General features: G+C 35.3%; 1 protein-coding gene across 2 annotated transcripts in view; it reads left to right on the top strand.

Moving 5' to 3' along the window:
• Positions 1-17081, top strand: part of CFAP47 (cilia and flagella associated protein 47) — a 429253-nt gene that overhangs the window by 186830 nt on the left and 225342 nt on the right. For both annotated transcript variants that reach the window (XM_077144877.1, XM_077144876.1), the window contains exon 33: positions 15-207. In XM_077144877.1, the coding sequence (XP_077000992.1) occupies positions 15-207 (193 nt within the window). The remainder of the gene's footprint in view (positions 1-14; positions 208-17081) is intronic.

Below are 17081 nucleotides of genomic sequence, written 5' to 3'. Positions count from 1 at the left end.
TCTCTCTCTTTAAGGTGCTGATCCTATCCCGGGTTGCACCACAGGAGAACAATCATATGTGCCAGTTTAATGTAGAAAAAACATCAAAAATCAATCCCTATTTTTCGTCTAGCAACATATATTCATATTCTGAAAGGATTCTGCTTAGTTGGATGAACACAAATTATGAGACTTCACGACACGTTGTATGGAAAAACTGTCACACAGGTAAGAACTTTTTTTTCCTTTAAGTATATCATTGCCAGTTTCAGTGTATGAGTGTAGAAGGAGCCATGGACCAGAACTCAGGGCCTAAGCATTATAGACCTGACTCGAGCATTTATTCTCCCTGTTTTGTGAAAAGGAAGTCTTTTAACATCTTTAAGATCAATTTCCTCACAGGTAAAATGGAAACAATAAAATATACTTCTTCAATTTATTATAAAGAATAACTCAGGAAAAAATATACAAAGATTTTCTAAAAATGAAAGATAGTCTTAAGATCACTGCTGGCATTTTCAGCTGTATAAACTATTAGATTTAGGTAACACTGTTCAAATTTGTTACATAACTGGTTGAAATTTTACCAGAAAAACCGTTCTCATTGTGCGGGTCATGTTGGAAATTGCTGAGTGCAATCGTGCTTCATGAAATTTTGTAGCAGAGTAAGCTATATAAGACCCATGTGTTCTAAGATAAGTAGGTGTCTTAGACCAGCTCCAGTCTTTCCTAGTTCTGCCCTTGAGGGATGGGGCCCTCGAATTCTTTGACAAATGTTCCAATTTGCTAGTATAGCCATGTATCTTTATTTTCTCATAAGTACTGATTGCGGTAAGAAAGAGGGCAATGTGCATGTTGATTCTTTCTTTAACTTTAATTCTGCTCCCCTCTTCCTGGTAAAACAAACCTGTTGTGTCGCGATTTGGCTGGTTTTTTTTAGACATTTAATAATTAAATTTCTTTTTTTACACCCAGTCCTCAGAGTGTAATTCAAACTCTCCAAGTACAGGAAGATGAAGAGAGCAATTTAAAATGAGACTTTGAATTTCAATTGCTCCTAACTTGAGGGTATTATTTTAGAAAACATAGTGACACAGAAATTGAAAGAGATATATTGGTATATTGGGATTTGAGGACAGTAAACATGGTATATTTTATTACAGTCTAATTGGCACTCTGCTAATATAAACTTAATTTTACTTGAAACTGCAATTTAGCAAGATTCATATCCTATAAATATGCATTTGACCCATTCAAAAATATAAAGAATAAGATGTGAATATAAAGTAATAAGGTGAGCTACATAAGCACATGCAAAATTCATTGTATTTTTGTACAGTCACACTTTAATTAAAGTGTTTAAAAATATACATATATTAAAAACTAATACATTACTTTGTTATAAAATTGCTATAGCTATACTTTACCAACAGAGTGGTCTCTGGGAGTTAATTTCAAAGAATTTTTTGCATTGTTTAGAGAAATGCATTATAGCCCCCTCTCTGCTGGGGCAAAAACTCCTAGTACCTTTAGTGCTAGTACAGGTTTCTTTGTGCTGGGGGGCTATTTTCAGTAGTCAGAATTTGTTAATTAATTCCACAATTGAAGCTCAGTTAAGCTAAGCCCTTGCTGCTAGTAAAGTCTGTTTCCTTTCCCCTCGGGGAACCAGCCTGCCATGCACATGGGCGACAGATGCTGGCCTCTCGTGGCTTGAGGGACTTATAATTCTGTGTGGTGTCTCAGCTGGTCCCCCTGGTGCAGACTGGTGTACGCTGTGTGTCAGGTCATTGATGTAGCTCCAGCAGTTGTTCTGTACTGTTCCTGGTTATTTACTTGCTGCTCTGGAGGACAAATTAAATTCCATATCTCTCTAAACTGCCATCTTACACCACCTCCCATATACATTATAAGATGATCAAAACAGTTTTATAATTATTGCTTTATGTGGTTGTCTTAAAAAGGATGTGAGAATAAAAGTTATAATGAAAATAAATGTATGTGTATTTTTATTAAACTACGTAATTACCTTTATTGATGTTATTTACTTCTTCATTTATATTTGGGTTACTTTCTAGTTTCTTTCCTTTGAGCCTTAAGGATTCCCTTACTATCTCTTGAGGGGTAGGAATGATAGAGATAAATTTTTCAGGTTCTATTTTGAAATGTTTTTATTTCTCCTTCATTGCAGACGGATAGTTTTTCTCAATATGGAGTTTTTGTTTGACAGTCTTTTCCTTTCAGCACTTTGAATATCTCATTCCCCCTCTTTCTAGCTATCAGAGTTTCTGATGAGAAATCAGCTATTAATCTTAATTAGGATTCCCCTTAAATGATGTTTTACTTTTCTTTTGATGCTTTCAAGATTCTCCCTTTGACTTTGTCTTTAGAGAGTTGGTGATGATAAATTTTTCTTACTTGGAGTTTATTCTTGAAAGTGTATATTAATATATTTGGGCAAATATTGAAAATTTTCAGACATTATTTTTCCAATATTATTTCTACCCCTTCCTCTTTCTTCCTTCTATGAGAGACTCCCATTAAGCACGTATTATGCTTGAAAGAGTCCTGCAGGGCTCTGAGGCTGAGTTTGTTTGTTTTTACTCTTTTTTCTTTCTCTTTATCTGACTAGATAGCTGATTCTTTCTGCTCCCCGCTCAAATCTACTATTATGCTCCTCTAAAGATTTTTTTTGTCTCGGCTTTTGTACTTTTCAAGTCCAGTGCCTGTTTATTTTTCCTTTTAATAGTTACTCTCTATTTATTGTTATGTTCTCTATTCAGTGAGACATCGTTCTCATACTTCCCTCTTTAGATAGCATTCCCTTTAGTTCTTTGACTATATTTGTAATAGTTGAGTAAAGTCTTTGTCTAATATATCTAAAATATGGACTCCCTACAGAACACTTTATACTTATTACTTTTTTCTAATGTATGTGATGTATGGGATATATTTTCCTGTTTCTATGAAAATTATATGATTTTGGTTGAAAGCATGGCACTTTATAGTATAATGTAACAATTCTGAAAATCAGATTCTCCTAGCAACTAGGTTTGTTTGCATTACTGTTTTGTTGTGCTGTTGTTGCTACTTCTGCAGCTGCTTTTTCTTTTTTGTTCTTTTACCGTAGAGTCTGTATTCTCTGTAGTGTTCTACGAATGAAGTATCTGCAGAGTTACCTTAGTGGGTTTTCAAATGATTAATCAGACATTGACTTAAATACCTTTAATCAATAAGTCTTCCATCCTTTTCCCATAAACACTTTGTATCAGTCAGGGCACACACCTTCAAAGCTCATGTACTTTATAACTCTGGTTTAGCCTTCATTTCCTACAAGTACAGAGCCTTAAGGTCATTCATATTAAGAGACTTGGGTTCTCTCAGCTCGCTCTCGGAAATGTGCTGAGCACTACACATGCAGATGACTTTCTTGATCCAAGGATAAGTCAGCGTTTTCTAATGCTTCCTGTAGATATCGCACTCTCAGATTCTTCCTTTGAAATTTGGGGCCTGGCTCCTGTTTCACGGCCACAGGCAGCTGCAATATTAAATAGTTGCTGTCATTTTTCTTTCAAAAACACTCTGGGAGAGAGCATTTCCCAAAGAGCCCAGGGTCAGGTCAGTTAATGACATATCCTTGTAAAACTGCTACCATGCCTGACTCCACTGTTTCCCAGTCTGTCCTTTTCCATCTTGAGGACTCACTCTCTAATCATTAGAGAACAATCATTGCTCTTGAAATCCTGTCAAGAGGAAATTAAGGAATGAGAGAACTTGCCATCTTATTCTGTAATAATCAGTTTTGTGTAGATGGTGCATGTTTTGCAAGTTCTTATCTTTTTATATTTTATTTTCCAGATTTCTATAATGTTGGCTGTAACATTATAGTGAGCTTCAATTAGTTTCTGACATTAGGCACACCATATGTATATTTCTAATATTTCATTTTCTCTCAAAATGTTCTAAAAAGGATCCAAAATATCATTCACTTCGTTGAAGAGAGGGAAACCCAAGATGATATATAAAAGGAAAAGTAAGGATTGTTCTTCAACCTTGTGAAGAAAAGCATGGCTAGATTCAAAAAATGAAAAATACATTCAGTTATCAATTGCTCTTTAATATAGTACACTACAATTCTAATTGGGAATCTGATGAGATGATGATTAACAACAATAGCCAGTCTTTGCTATATGCCAACTAAAGAACCAAATATTGTATATGTACTTGTATTTAATCATCACAAGGAGCAATGTTGTTTGCTGCTAATATTACTATCATTATTATTATTAATACTGTTATTTAACAGATACCAAAACTGAAGCAGAAAGATAGCTTATTTTCCCAGGAAAAGGTATGATTGGTTTGACTCCATATCTCTCATTGTGAGATAGTTTCCTCAAAATATTGCTCATAGACTTCTTTACTTAGATCTCTGTAATTCTTGAAACTTCTGTTCCTGATAGCCTAGGAGATGTCTCATTTCCTTTTTCATGCACAACAGGGGATTTCAAACCTGGATGCACATTGGAATCACTTGGGAAATGTTTTTTTTTAAATACTAATACCTCACCCCACGCCAACTGAAACTGAATCCCTGTGGTACTATGGTACATCTGAAGTGTTTAAAAGTACTTTAGGTGATTCTGCTGCACAGAGAAGGTTAAAAAACAAAACAAAACAGAACACTGATGTGTGCAAATTTAGAAATGGGGGCTAAGGATAAATGGTGTGCAGATATCATATTAGATAAATATTTGCCCACTACAAGACATACCATGTCCTGATATATGTCTGAAATTTAAGAGAATAAATTTATGAAAAACATTTTGAATTCTGAGTTATACATTTATGTTCTGTATTGTTACATGTTTGGATTTTGCATAGCACTGAGTTAGTCACTGCTGTACCAGGCGAGGTAATTACCACTCTTTCTTCCTCTCATTTTCCTTCACCTATGTAACAGTTGTTATGCCTACATTGTCAATACTGATAACATTTATGTTCTGTTCTAACCATATGTCGTTTTACCAGGGATTCTCCATTTTTAAGTTTTTTTTATTCAACCATTAGATAGCTCTTTTTCCTAATTATTTTGTTTTTCCAATTATCATTTCAAGGTCTCTAGTTTTTGTGTTCTCTCTGTAAATATCTCTCTGTTTTCTTTATATGTGAATAGCATCTTGACTGAGTATGTTTTCATTATATGTGAGTGGCCTCTTGAGTGAGTATAAAATTGGAGTTATTTTTGTTTTTCTCAGAATTCTGAGGATAGTGTTCCATTGTCTTATGCCTTTAATTTGTGAAAACTGAGTTCAGCCAAATACTCCTCCACCGTAGGTGAATTCTTTACTTTTGGCCCTTGTTTTTTCCTTTTTATATATCTCAAAGTAGGTGAAGTTTTCAACAGTTTAAAATCTATTCTAAAACATTTCCTTTGTGAGTTTGGAATGTGAGGTCTTTTGTGCCACTTTTGAAGTTTAATATATTGAGTGAAACAGAAGCAGTTTCTAACCTTCTATTACTACAGATTATCTTGTATTATACTTAATCTCTTTTATAGTTAATCTTAAACATAATCCATTTAACATTTTATCATAAACTCTGATATTTACTGTAGTATTCTGTAAATTATTTTCATTGTGCTCTGGAAGATCTCTCCTCAGTTTGTTGGGAATTTTCATGCACAATTGTTTTGAGTTTTAAATGTTTTTAATCTCTTAATTTCTATATATGGTAAATTGATTTTAAAATGGTAAACCAAACTTGCATTCCTGGTACAAACTCAGTTTTCCCATGGTAGCTAATTGTTTTTAAAAGATATAAAGATACAGGTATACTTTGCTAGAATTGGTTTATTAATATTTTAATTTCTTGCTTCAATTTGCATGAACTATAATCAGTCTATAATGTTTCTGTACTTTTAAATAGTTTTACTGTAAATTTACACCAGCCTCATGCAATTATCTGATCACATCCCATCTTTCCTAGATGCTGAAAAGTTCATATGAGAGTGACCTTGTTTATTTTTTGAAGTTTGTAGAATTCACTGGTAACCATCTGGGCTTGTTGTTCCTTTTGTTGATTGAGTCAAAATAAAATCAATTCTTAATTGCTATAGTTTTATATTTCCGCTTGAGTGAGATTTTGTTATTTATATTTTTATGGAATTAATGAATCATTACATTTTCAATAATTTTATTCATAAATTATTTAATCTTTTATCTTAGATGTAACTTCTATAATTTTTATTTTCAATATCATTTGCTAATATCTTCTTCTTTTAAAAATTAGTCTTCACTTTGTACTGAACATTCTTTAGTTTCTTGTCAGTTTAATGATGCATTTAAAAAACTGTTTTCAATGTATTAGAAAATATTTCCAGCTGTTTTGTTCAAGTGCATTGTCCAGGATATCTGCTCTGTCATAAAGTTGATCAATATGTTTAATATTCCATGAATCAATATTTCCTGGTTTGTTTTTTTTCTACAGAAGAACTGGTTTCTAGTTTCAAATGACATATAGATTCATGGTTAGAGTAAATTAATAGTCAATATTTTATATTTATTCTATTATGTATTAATCCCATTTAACTGTAACTTCTATTAAATATAAATTTGTTTAAAATGTAATGAGTGCTGGGCAGTGCAACAGTGGCTCAGTGGCAGAATTCTTGCCTGCCATGCTGGAGACCCACGTTCAATTCCTAGAGCCTGCCCATGCCAAAAAAAAAAAAAAATGTAATAAGTGCTAACATAAATTTTAGTGATTAGGCATTTTTAAAGCATACTATGTATTAATTTGAGACTAATAGAATCTGTTATTATCTATCTAAAATAATACTTTATGTATTTATTTCCCCTTAAAAGTTATTCCTGGACAAAGAGTATTATACTGAAGTCTTTAACAAAATACCATGTTTAGTTAATTTTGTCAAATTAAAACAGCAATAATTCAGAAATCTAATATGATCACACCTAAATCCATGACTTGAACAATCACATGTGATATGATAAATGACATATGCATGTATTTTTGCTCAAAGGGTTAGTCATACATTCAGTATGAGTAGCCTTGAAGCATATTTATCAGTTTCTGTTGACATAATATTAACAAAAATAACAAAAGATCCAGCAGTAATTGTTAGCACAACATGTTACATGTTCTATAACAAATAATTTTTTGATACTCCATTAAAATGTATCCTTTCAGGTGGATACAAGAGTAGTTCAGTTATAGAATTCTCACCTGCCATGTAGGAGACCTGGGTTCAATTCCCGACCCATGCACTTCCCCCAAAACAAACAAACAAACAAATGAAAAACCAAATAAAGACAAAAATTCAACAGATGGTGCCGCCACAAAGGGATACTCACATGGAAAAAGAATGAAATGTGACCCCCGCCATACAGCATACAAAAAAAACCTGTCCTTTGGTTCATTTCTTGTAAAAAGAGCAATAAAATATTATGCACACCCTACATATTTAATCACTCAATTTCCTCCAGTTTTCATGTAGAATTAATATCGGCAATCTGTTGTATGCCTTTTGTAAGTTATATTTCCCCTTTGTTTTTTCAAACAATGGCTATCTGAGTTAGATATTCTTCACTGCATGGAAACATGGCATTGGAAAACGCATAATCATTACAGGCCACCTGACATCAGCTGCCTTCTGGAATACTTTCTTTGAAACCCTAGGCTTAGTTAGATTTTCCTCTGGACACTATGGCAATTATGAAGAAAAAGCCTGTTGCCCAACATTTTCTGAGTAGCTGCAGTCCTTGACAGCCTATAACCAAAGGGGCATTTCTCATTAATAACTCTTAGTATATTTGAAAAATATATCTAAAATATTTGTTTCATAATGATAATCTATTTTCTTTCATTAAATGAGTCAACTAATTCATACTTCTTTTTATACTTAATTTTCCAAAGTTCACAGTAACGAAAGCTTCAGGTGTGATTCTGTTCATCAAAATCAATATGTTAAAACATTCTTTTGGATTCCCTAGCACAGTCACGTAATCACAGAAGTTAAGTTTCTATGTGGCTGTAAATTCCAGGTATTGGCAAACTGTGGTCTGCAGGCTGAGTCTGGCTTACTGTCTGTTTTTTAAATAACATTTCATTAGAACAGAATCACACTCATTCATTTACATATTAGCTGTAACTACAGTGGCAGAGTTGGGTAATTCTAGCAGAGAAAATGTGGACTACAAAGATTAAAATATTTACTATCTGGTCCTATACACAAGTTTGATGACCTCTGCTCTTAGATTTTCTGTGGCCTATAAACTAGATATGAGATAACTCAAGACTTCCATTTGGGCTAATTTTTGACAGAATTTATGAGCTAAATATAAATATTCTACTGCACTTTTGAATTTTGGTATGCCTTTACTGTGTGTTCCTTAATAGTGTTGACAAAATGTGCTAAAACATGAAATCTTAGAATATATAGTTTTGCTAAATGCTTTTGTATACGATAAATGATATTCTATTCACTCATAAGAATCTAGAGAACACTATTACTGAGAATCAGCTTATGGAAGTACAAAGTAAAGAAGTTGTAAGATAGACATTTGTGTCAGCCCTTCCATAGCTGAAATGTGACTCATCATTCGAAGAGAATACTATGCTTCCCAAACTCATAAGGAAATTCTATCAAGCATCATATCCATAGCGTCAAGGACATGTGAGTGATCTTATAAAGTGACACATATCTTCGTAATTAAACTACTTTTTGAATCAAGATGATTTCTGCATTAAAGCAAATATTACAGTGAATTTCAGAAGTGATTGGTTTAACACATAAATATCAATCAAGGTGATACATTTTATTATAGGATATAAAAGAAAAATGAATTTGTTTCCCGTTGCCTGCCCATCCAAAAAAAACATTTTAATAGATACAGCAAAACAAAATCATTTAACTAACAAGTACTTGAATTGAGAATATATAAAAAGCACAACTCAACAGCAAAAACAAATAAAGAAACCAAATTTTAGAAGTAACCCAATTAAAAATTGGCAAAGAAAAGAGAATAGCCTAGATCAGAGGAACTGCAATAAAATAGAGGAAATCCTTGGCATACCTTGGGCAGTGATAAACTGGTGGGTTCTTGACCTCAGCCCCAGATATGGTAAACAGAAAACAAGTGTGCCCCCGCCAGATTGGATTAAAATAACATGGCTTTTCTGGGGTACGTAACAGTTTCAAACCAGCACAGAGGGATAGATGTTTACAGAAAGAAATGAGATGCTAGCAATGGTCTACATGTGGTAGATACAGATGGACACCAGTAAGAAAAGCTGTGTTAGGGTGGTTGGGGAATTGGTAGAGATGAGGTACACACTAGTAAAAGAATATGAGGCCCCTAAGGGATATAGGTATAGGGGACATCTGTATCCTCTTACTGATTTTTTCTCCACAGTCCTCACAGATCACTCACAGAACAGACTGAAGCATGTCTTGACATGTACGTCCCTCATGGTAGAAACATTTGTAAGAGCAGAATTTGCCCAATCTCCTACATCTATGCAACAAAAAGCATTAGTATGTGGGGAAAAAAATAGCAAATACTATCAGCCTTAGGAACCTGGTGAAAGCTCATTGCAACTGAAAAAAGAAACAAACAAAAAAATGTTTCCTCGTATTTTTAATTTGCTTTATACCTCAACCCCTGAGGAGCAGGGCTGGAATTTTACATGATTTTCACATAGAAAATCCCAAAGTCTACAGAAAAGCTCTTAGAACTAGTACATGAGTTTATCCAGGTCATGGAACATAAGATCAGTTTACCAAAACATGCATATATTTTTAAATACTAGCAGTAAACAGTTGAAATTCAAAAGTTAAAAATTACAAGAAGCACCAAAAATTGAAATACTGAAGTATAAACCTAACAAATTATGTGTAATATATAGATGCTGAAAGCTACAGTACCATCGAAAGAAGTCAAACAAAAACTAAATAAATGGAGAAATGTATATGTACATGGAGTTGGAAGATTCAATATTGTTAAGATTTCAAATTGATCTACAGATAACAATGAATTGTAATGAAAATCTTACTAATCATTTTTGGTAGATTCAACAAGCTGATCCTAATATGTATATGGAAAGGAATAGTTACTAGAATAGCAAAAATAATTTTTAAAAAGCAGAAGAAACTTGGAGATCTCAATAGTAATTAAGAGTGTGTAGTATTGGTAAAAGGACAGATACAGAGATCAATGGAGCAAAATAGAGACGCCAGAAATAGACACAGACAAATATAGTCAATTATATTTTTTTACAAGTGCACAGAAGCAATTTTTTTTTGTTTTTGTTTTTGTTTTTGTTTTTGGCTTTTAAAAGGGGGAATTTATTAAATTACAAGTTTATAGTTCTAAGGCCAAGAAATGTCTCAACTAAAGCAAGTCTATAAAAATGTCCAAATTAAGGCATCAATAAGAGGTTACCTTCACACAAGAAAGGCCAATGAAGTTCAGGTTTTCTCTCTTAACTGGAAAGGCACATGGTGAACATGACGACATCTTTTAGCTTTCTCTCTAGGCTTCTTGTTTCATGAAGTTCCCCTGGGGGCATATTCCTTCTTCATCTCCAAAGGTCTCTGGCTGCGTGGGCTCTCTCGGCTGTTGTGGTTCTCATGGCTCTCTCCAAAATGTTTTCCTATTTTTAAGGATTCCAGTAAGTTAATCAAGATCTATCTGGAATGGTGGAGTCACATCGCCCTCTAATCAAAGATTAATACCTACAACTGGGTGTGTCACAACTCTATGGAGATAACCTAATCAAGTTTCCAACCTATAGTACTGAATAGGGATTAAAAGATCCTCAAGATGAATCAGGATTATAATATGGCTTTTCTAGGGTACATAATTCTTTCAAACCAGCACACCATCTGATCAGAACAACTGTCTATGAATATTACCTTACTTTGGAAGGTATTGGCATACATTTCAATTAAACTCAGAATTTTTCAAAACAAGCCCTAATTTAAAAAACCTATTCTATATTGAACTAAAACAATTTTTTTATTATTACTAAATTCCATTTATTTCTATTTATTTATATAAATAATATTTTTTATTAATTAACGGAAAAAAAGAAATTAACCCAACATTTAGAGATCATACCATTCTACATATGCAATCAGTAATTCTTAACATCATCATATAGGTGCATGATCATCGTTTCTTAGTACATTTGCATCGGTTTAGAAGAACTAGCAACACAACCGAAAAAGATATACAATGTTAATATAGAGAAAAAAATTAATAGTAGTAAAAACAAAACAAAACAAAACAAAAACCTATAGCTCGGATGCAGCTTCATTCAGTGTTTTAACATGATTACTTTACAATTAGGTATTATTGTGCTGTCCATTTTTGAGTTTTTGTATCTAGTCCTGTTGCACAGTCTGTATCCCTTCAGCTCCAATTACCCATTATCTTACCCTGTTTCTAACTCCTGCTGGACTCTGTTACCAGTGACATATTCCAAGTTTATTCTCGAATGTCGATTCACATCATTGGGACCATACAGTATTTGTCTTTTAGTTTTTGGCTAGACTCACTCAGCATAATGTTCTCTAGGTCCATCCATGTTATTACATGCTTCATAAGTTTATCCTGTCTAAAAGCTGCATAATATTCCATCGTATGTATATACCACAGTTTGTTTAGCCACTCGTCTGTTGATGGACATTTTGGCTGTTTCCATCTCTTTGCAATTATAAATAACGCTGCTATAAACATTGGTGTGCAAATGTCCGTTTGTGTCTTTGCCCTTAATTCCTTTGAGTAGATTCCCAGCAATGGTATTGCTGGGTCATATGGCAATTCTATATTCAGCTTTTTGAGGAATCGCCAAACTGCCTTCCACAGTGGTTGCACCATTTGACATTCCCACCAACAGTGGATAAGTGTGCCTCTTTCACCGCATCCTCTCCAGCACTTGTCATTTTCTGTTTTGTTGATAATGGCCATTCTGGTGGGTGTGAGATGATATCTCATTGTGGTTTTGATTTGCATTTCTCTAATGGCCAGGGGCATTGAGCATCTCTTCATGTGCTTTTTGGCCATTTGTATTTCCTCTTCTGAGAGGTGTCTGTTCAAGCCTTTTTCCCATTTTGTAATTGGGTTGGCTGTCTTTTTGTTGTTGAATTGAACAATCTCTTTATAAATTCTATACTAGACCTTTATCTGATATGTCATTTCCAAATATTGTCTCCCATTGTGTAGGCTGTCTTTCTACTTTCTTGATGAAGTTCTTTGATGCACAAAAGTGTTTAATTTTGAGGAGTTCCCATTTATTTATTTCCTTCTTCAGTGCTCTTGCTTTAGGTTTAAGGTCCATAAAACCGCCTCCAATTGTAAGATTCATAAGATATCTCCCTACATTTTCCTCTAACTGTTTTATGGTCTTAGACCTAAAGTTTAGATCTTTGATCCATTTTGAGTTAACTTTTGTATAGGGTGTGAGATATGGGTCTTCTTTCATTCTTTTGCATATGGATATCCAGTTCTCTAGGCACCATTTATTGAAGAGACTGTTCTGTCCCAGGTGAGTTGGCTTGACTGCCTTATCAAAGATCAAATGTCCATAGATGAGAGGGTCTATATCTGAGCACTCTATTCGATTCCATTGGTTGATATATCTATCTTTATGCCAATACCATGCTGTTTTGACCACTGTGGCTTCATAATATGCCTTAAAGTCAGGCAGTGCGAGACCTCCAGCTTTGTTTTTTTTTCCTCAAGATGTTTTTAGCAATTCGGGACACCCTGCCCTTCCAGATAAATTTGCTTATTGGTTTTTCTATTTCTGAAAAATAAGTTGTTGGGATTTTGATTGGTGTTGCATTGAATCTGTAAATCAATTTAGGTAGGATTGACATCTTAACTATATTTAGTCTTCCAATCCATGAACACGGTATGCCCTTCCATCTATTTAGGTCTTCTGTGATTTCTTTTAACAGTTTTTTGTAGTTTTCTTTGTATAGGTTTTTTGTCTCTTTAGTTAAATTTATTCCTAGGTGTTTCCTTCTTTTAGTTGCAATTGTAAATGGGATTCGTTTCTTGATTTCCCCCTCCGCTTGTTCATTACTAGTGTATAGAAATGCTACAGATTTTTGAATGTTGATCTTGTAACCTGCTACTTTGCTGTACTCATTTATTAGCTCTAGCAGTTTTGTCTGGATTTTTCCGGGTTTTCGACGTATAGTATCATATTGTCTGCAAACAGTGATAGTTTTACTTCTTCCTTTCCAATTTTGATGCCTTGTATTTCTTTTTCTTGTCTAATTGCTCTGGCTAGAACCTCCAACACAATGTTGAATAATAGTGGTGATAGTGGACATCCTTGTCTTGTTCCTGATCTTAGGGGGAAAGTTTTCAATTTTTCCCCATTGAGGATGATATTGGCTGTGGGTTTTTCATATATTCCCTCTATCATTTTAAGGAAATTCCCTTGTATTCCTATCTTTTGAAGTGTTTTCAACAGGAAAAGATGTTGAATCTTCTCAAATGCCTTCTCTGCATCAATTGAGATGATCATGTGATTTTTCTGCTTTGATTTGTTGATATGGTGTATTACATTAATTGATTTTCTTATGTTGAACCATCCTTGCATACCTGGGATGAATCCTACTTGGTCATGATGTATAATTCTTTTAATGTGTTGTTGGATACGATTTGCTAGAATTTTATCGAGGATTTTTGCATCTGTATTCATTAGAGAGATTGGTCTGTAGTTTTCTTTTTTTGTAATATCTTTGCCTGGTTTTGGTATGAGGGTGATGTTGGCTTCATAGAATGAATTACGTAGTTTTCCCTCCACTTCGAGTTTTTTGAAGAGTTTGAGGAGAGTTGGTACTAATTCTTTCTGGAATGTTTGATAGAATTCAGATGTGAAGCCGTCTGGTCCTGGACTTTTCTTTTTAGGAAGCTTTTGAATGACTAATTCAATTTCTTTACTTGTGATTGGTTTGTTGAGGTCATCTATGTCTTCTTGAGTCAAAGTTGGTTGTTCATGTCTTTCCAGGAACCCGTCCATTTCATCTAAATTGTTGTATTTATTAGCGTAAAGTTGTTCATAGTATCCTGTTATTAGCTCCTTTATTTCTGTGAGGTCAGTAGTTATGTCTCCTCTTCCATTTCTGATCTTATTTATTTGCATCTTCTCTCTTCTTCTTTTTGTCAGTCTTGCTAAGGGCCCATCAATCTTATTGATTTTCTCATAGAACCAACTTCTGGCCTTATTGATTTTCTCTATTGTTTTCATGTTTTCAATTTCATTTATTTCTGCTCTAATCTTTGTTATTTCTTTCCTTTTGCTTGCTTTGGGATTAGTTTGCTGTTCTTTCTCCAGTTCTTCCAAGTGGACAGTTAATTCCTGCATTTTTGCCTTTTCTTCTTTTCCGATATAGGCATTTAGGGCAATAAATTTCCCTCTTAGCACTGCCTTTGCTGTGTCCCATAAGTTTTGATATGTTGTGTTTTCATTTTCATTCGCCTCGAGGAATTTGCTAATTTCTCTTGCAATTTCTTCTTTGACCCACTCGTTGTTTAAGAGTGTGTTGTTGAGCCTCCACGTATTTGTGAATTTTCTGGCACTCCGCCTATTATTGATTTCCAACTTCATTCCTTTATGATCCAAGAAAGTGTTGTGTATGATTTCAATCTTTTTAAATTTGTTAAGACTTGCTTTGTGACCCAGCATATGGTCTATCTTTGAGAATGATCCATGAACTCTTGAGAAAAAGGTGTATCCTGCTGTTGTGGGATGTAACGTCCTATAAATGTCTGTTAAGTCTAGCTCATTTATAATAATATTCAGGTTCTCTATTTCTTTATTGATCCTCTGTCTAGATGTTCTGTCCATTGATGAGAGCGGTGAATTGAAGTCTCCAACTATTATGGTATATGTGTCTATTTCCCTTTTCAGTGTTTGCAGTGTATTCCTCACGTATTTTGGGGCATTCTGGTTCGGTGCGTAAATATTTATGATTTTTATGTCTTTTTGTTTAATTGTTCCTTTTATTAGTATATAGTGTCCTTCTTTGTCTCTTTTAACTGTTTTACATTTGAAGTCTAATTTGTTGGATATTAGTATAGCCACTCCTGCTCTTTTCTGGTTGTTATTTGCATGAAATATCTTTTCCCAACGTTTTACTTTCAACCTATGTTTATCTTTGGGTCTAAGATGTGTTTCCTGTAGACAGCATATAGAAGGATCCTGTTTTTTAATCCATTCTGCCAGTCTATGTCTTTTGATTGGGGAATTCAGTCCATTAACATTTAGTGTTATTACTGTTTGGATAATATTTTCCTCTACCATTTTGCCTTTTGTATTATATATCTCATATCTGATTTTCCTTCTTTCTACACTCTTCTCCATACCTCTCTCTTCTGTCTTTTTGTATCTGACTCTAGTGCTCCCTTTAGTATTTCTTGCAGAGCTGGTCTCTTGGTCACAAATTCTCTCAGTGACTTTTTGTCTGAGAATGTTTTAATTTCTCCCTCATCTTTGAAGGACAATTTTGCTGGATATAGGAGTCTTGGTTGGCAGTTTTTCTCTTTTAGTAATTTAAATATATCATCCCACTGTCTTCTAGCTTCCATGGTTTCTGCTGAGAAATCTACACATAGTCTTATTGGGTTTCCCGTGTATGTGATGGATTGTTTTTCTCTTGCTGCTTTCAAGATCCTTTCTTTCTCTTTGACCTCTGACATTCTAACTAGTAAGTGTCTTGGAGAACGCCTATTTGGGTCTAATCTCTTTGGGGTGCGCTGCACTTCTTGGATCTGTAATTTTAGGTCTTTCATAAGAGTTGGGAAATTTTCAGTGATAATTTCTTCCATTATTTTTTCTCCTCCTTTTCCCTTCTCTTCTCCTTCTGGAACACCCACAACACATATATTTGTGCAGTTCATATTGTCCTTGAGTTCTCTGATACCCTGTTCAAATTTTTCCATTCTTTTCCCGATAGTTTCTGTTTCTTTTTGGAATTCAGATGTTCCATCCTCCAAATCACTAATTCTATCTTCTGTCTCTTTAAATCTATCATTGTAGGTATCCATTGTTTTTTCCATCTTTTCTACTTTATCCTTCACTTCCATAAGTTCTGTGATTTGTTTTTTCAATTTTTCTATTTCTTCTTTTTGTTCAGCCCATGTCTTCTTCATGTCCTCCCTCAATTTATCGATTTCGTTTTTGAAGAGGTTTTCCATTTCTGTTCGTATATTCAGCATTAGTTGTCTCAGCTCCTGTATCTCATTTGAACTATTGGTTTGTTCCTTTGACTGGGCCATATTCTCAATCTTCTGAGCATGGACCATTATCTTCTGCTGGCGTCTGGGCATTTAGTCAGATTTCCCTGGGTGTCGGACCCAACAAGGTTGTAAGATTTTTCTGTGAAATCTCTGGGTTCTGTTTTTCTTATCCTGCCCAGTAGGTGGCGCTCGTGGCACACGTTTGTCTCACATGTTTGGAAGGGATCCCCCCGGTCACCATTCTCCGCGGCCTGGGGATTTCCAATCCAATTCTCTCAGTTGGTCCGGGGGGCCGCGTGTGGTGGGGGCGTCAGCCGCTGTGGCTTGAGGGGACCCTGTGGCTCCTTTATTAATTCCCCTATTGGTGTTTGGTTGGATCCAGTCCCTGCCACTGTCGGAAATTCCCTCCTCTCCCTGGAGGGGTGTCGGTCGCCGGCTGCAGTGGCTTGGGGAATTCGCCACCAGACCAGGAAGCTGCCCGCGGTTGAGGGGCGTCGGTCGCCGGCCACCGCGGCCTGGGGAATTCGCCACCGGACCAGGAAGCCGCCCGCGGGAGAGGGGTGTCGGTCGCCGGCCACCGCAGCCTGGGGAATTCGTCACCGGACCAGGAAGCTGCCCGCGGGGGAGGGGCACCGTTCGCCCACCACCGCGGTTTGGTTAGCCCTCTGATCTGAGACTCGTAGCCAGTCCAGGAAGCCGCCTGCAAAAGAGGGGCGCCGGCCGCTGTGGCTTGGGTAGCCCTCTGATCCGAGACTCATAGCCGGTCCAGGAAACCGCCCACAAAAAGGGGCGCCGACCGCCACGGCTTGGGAAACTTGCCTCTCC

The sequence above is a fragment of the Tamandua tetradactyla genome, chromosome X (assembly GCF_023851605.1).
Source record: "Tamandua tetradactyla isolate mTamTet1 chromosome X, mTamTet1.pri, whole genome shotgun sequence".
NCBI classification, from domain to species: Eukaryota; Metazoa; Chordata; class Mammalia; order Pilosa; family Myrmecophagidae; genus Tamandua; species Tamandua tetradactyla.
This window is presented reverse-complemented; position numbering and strand designations above follow the sequence as displayed.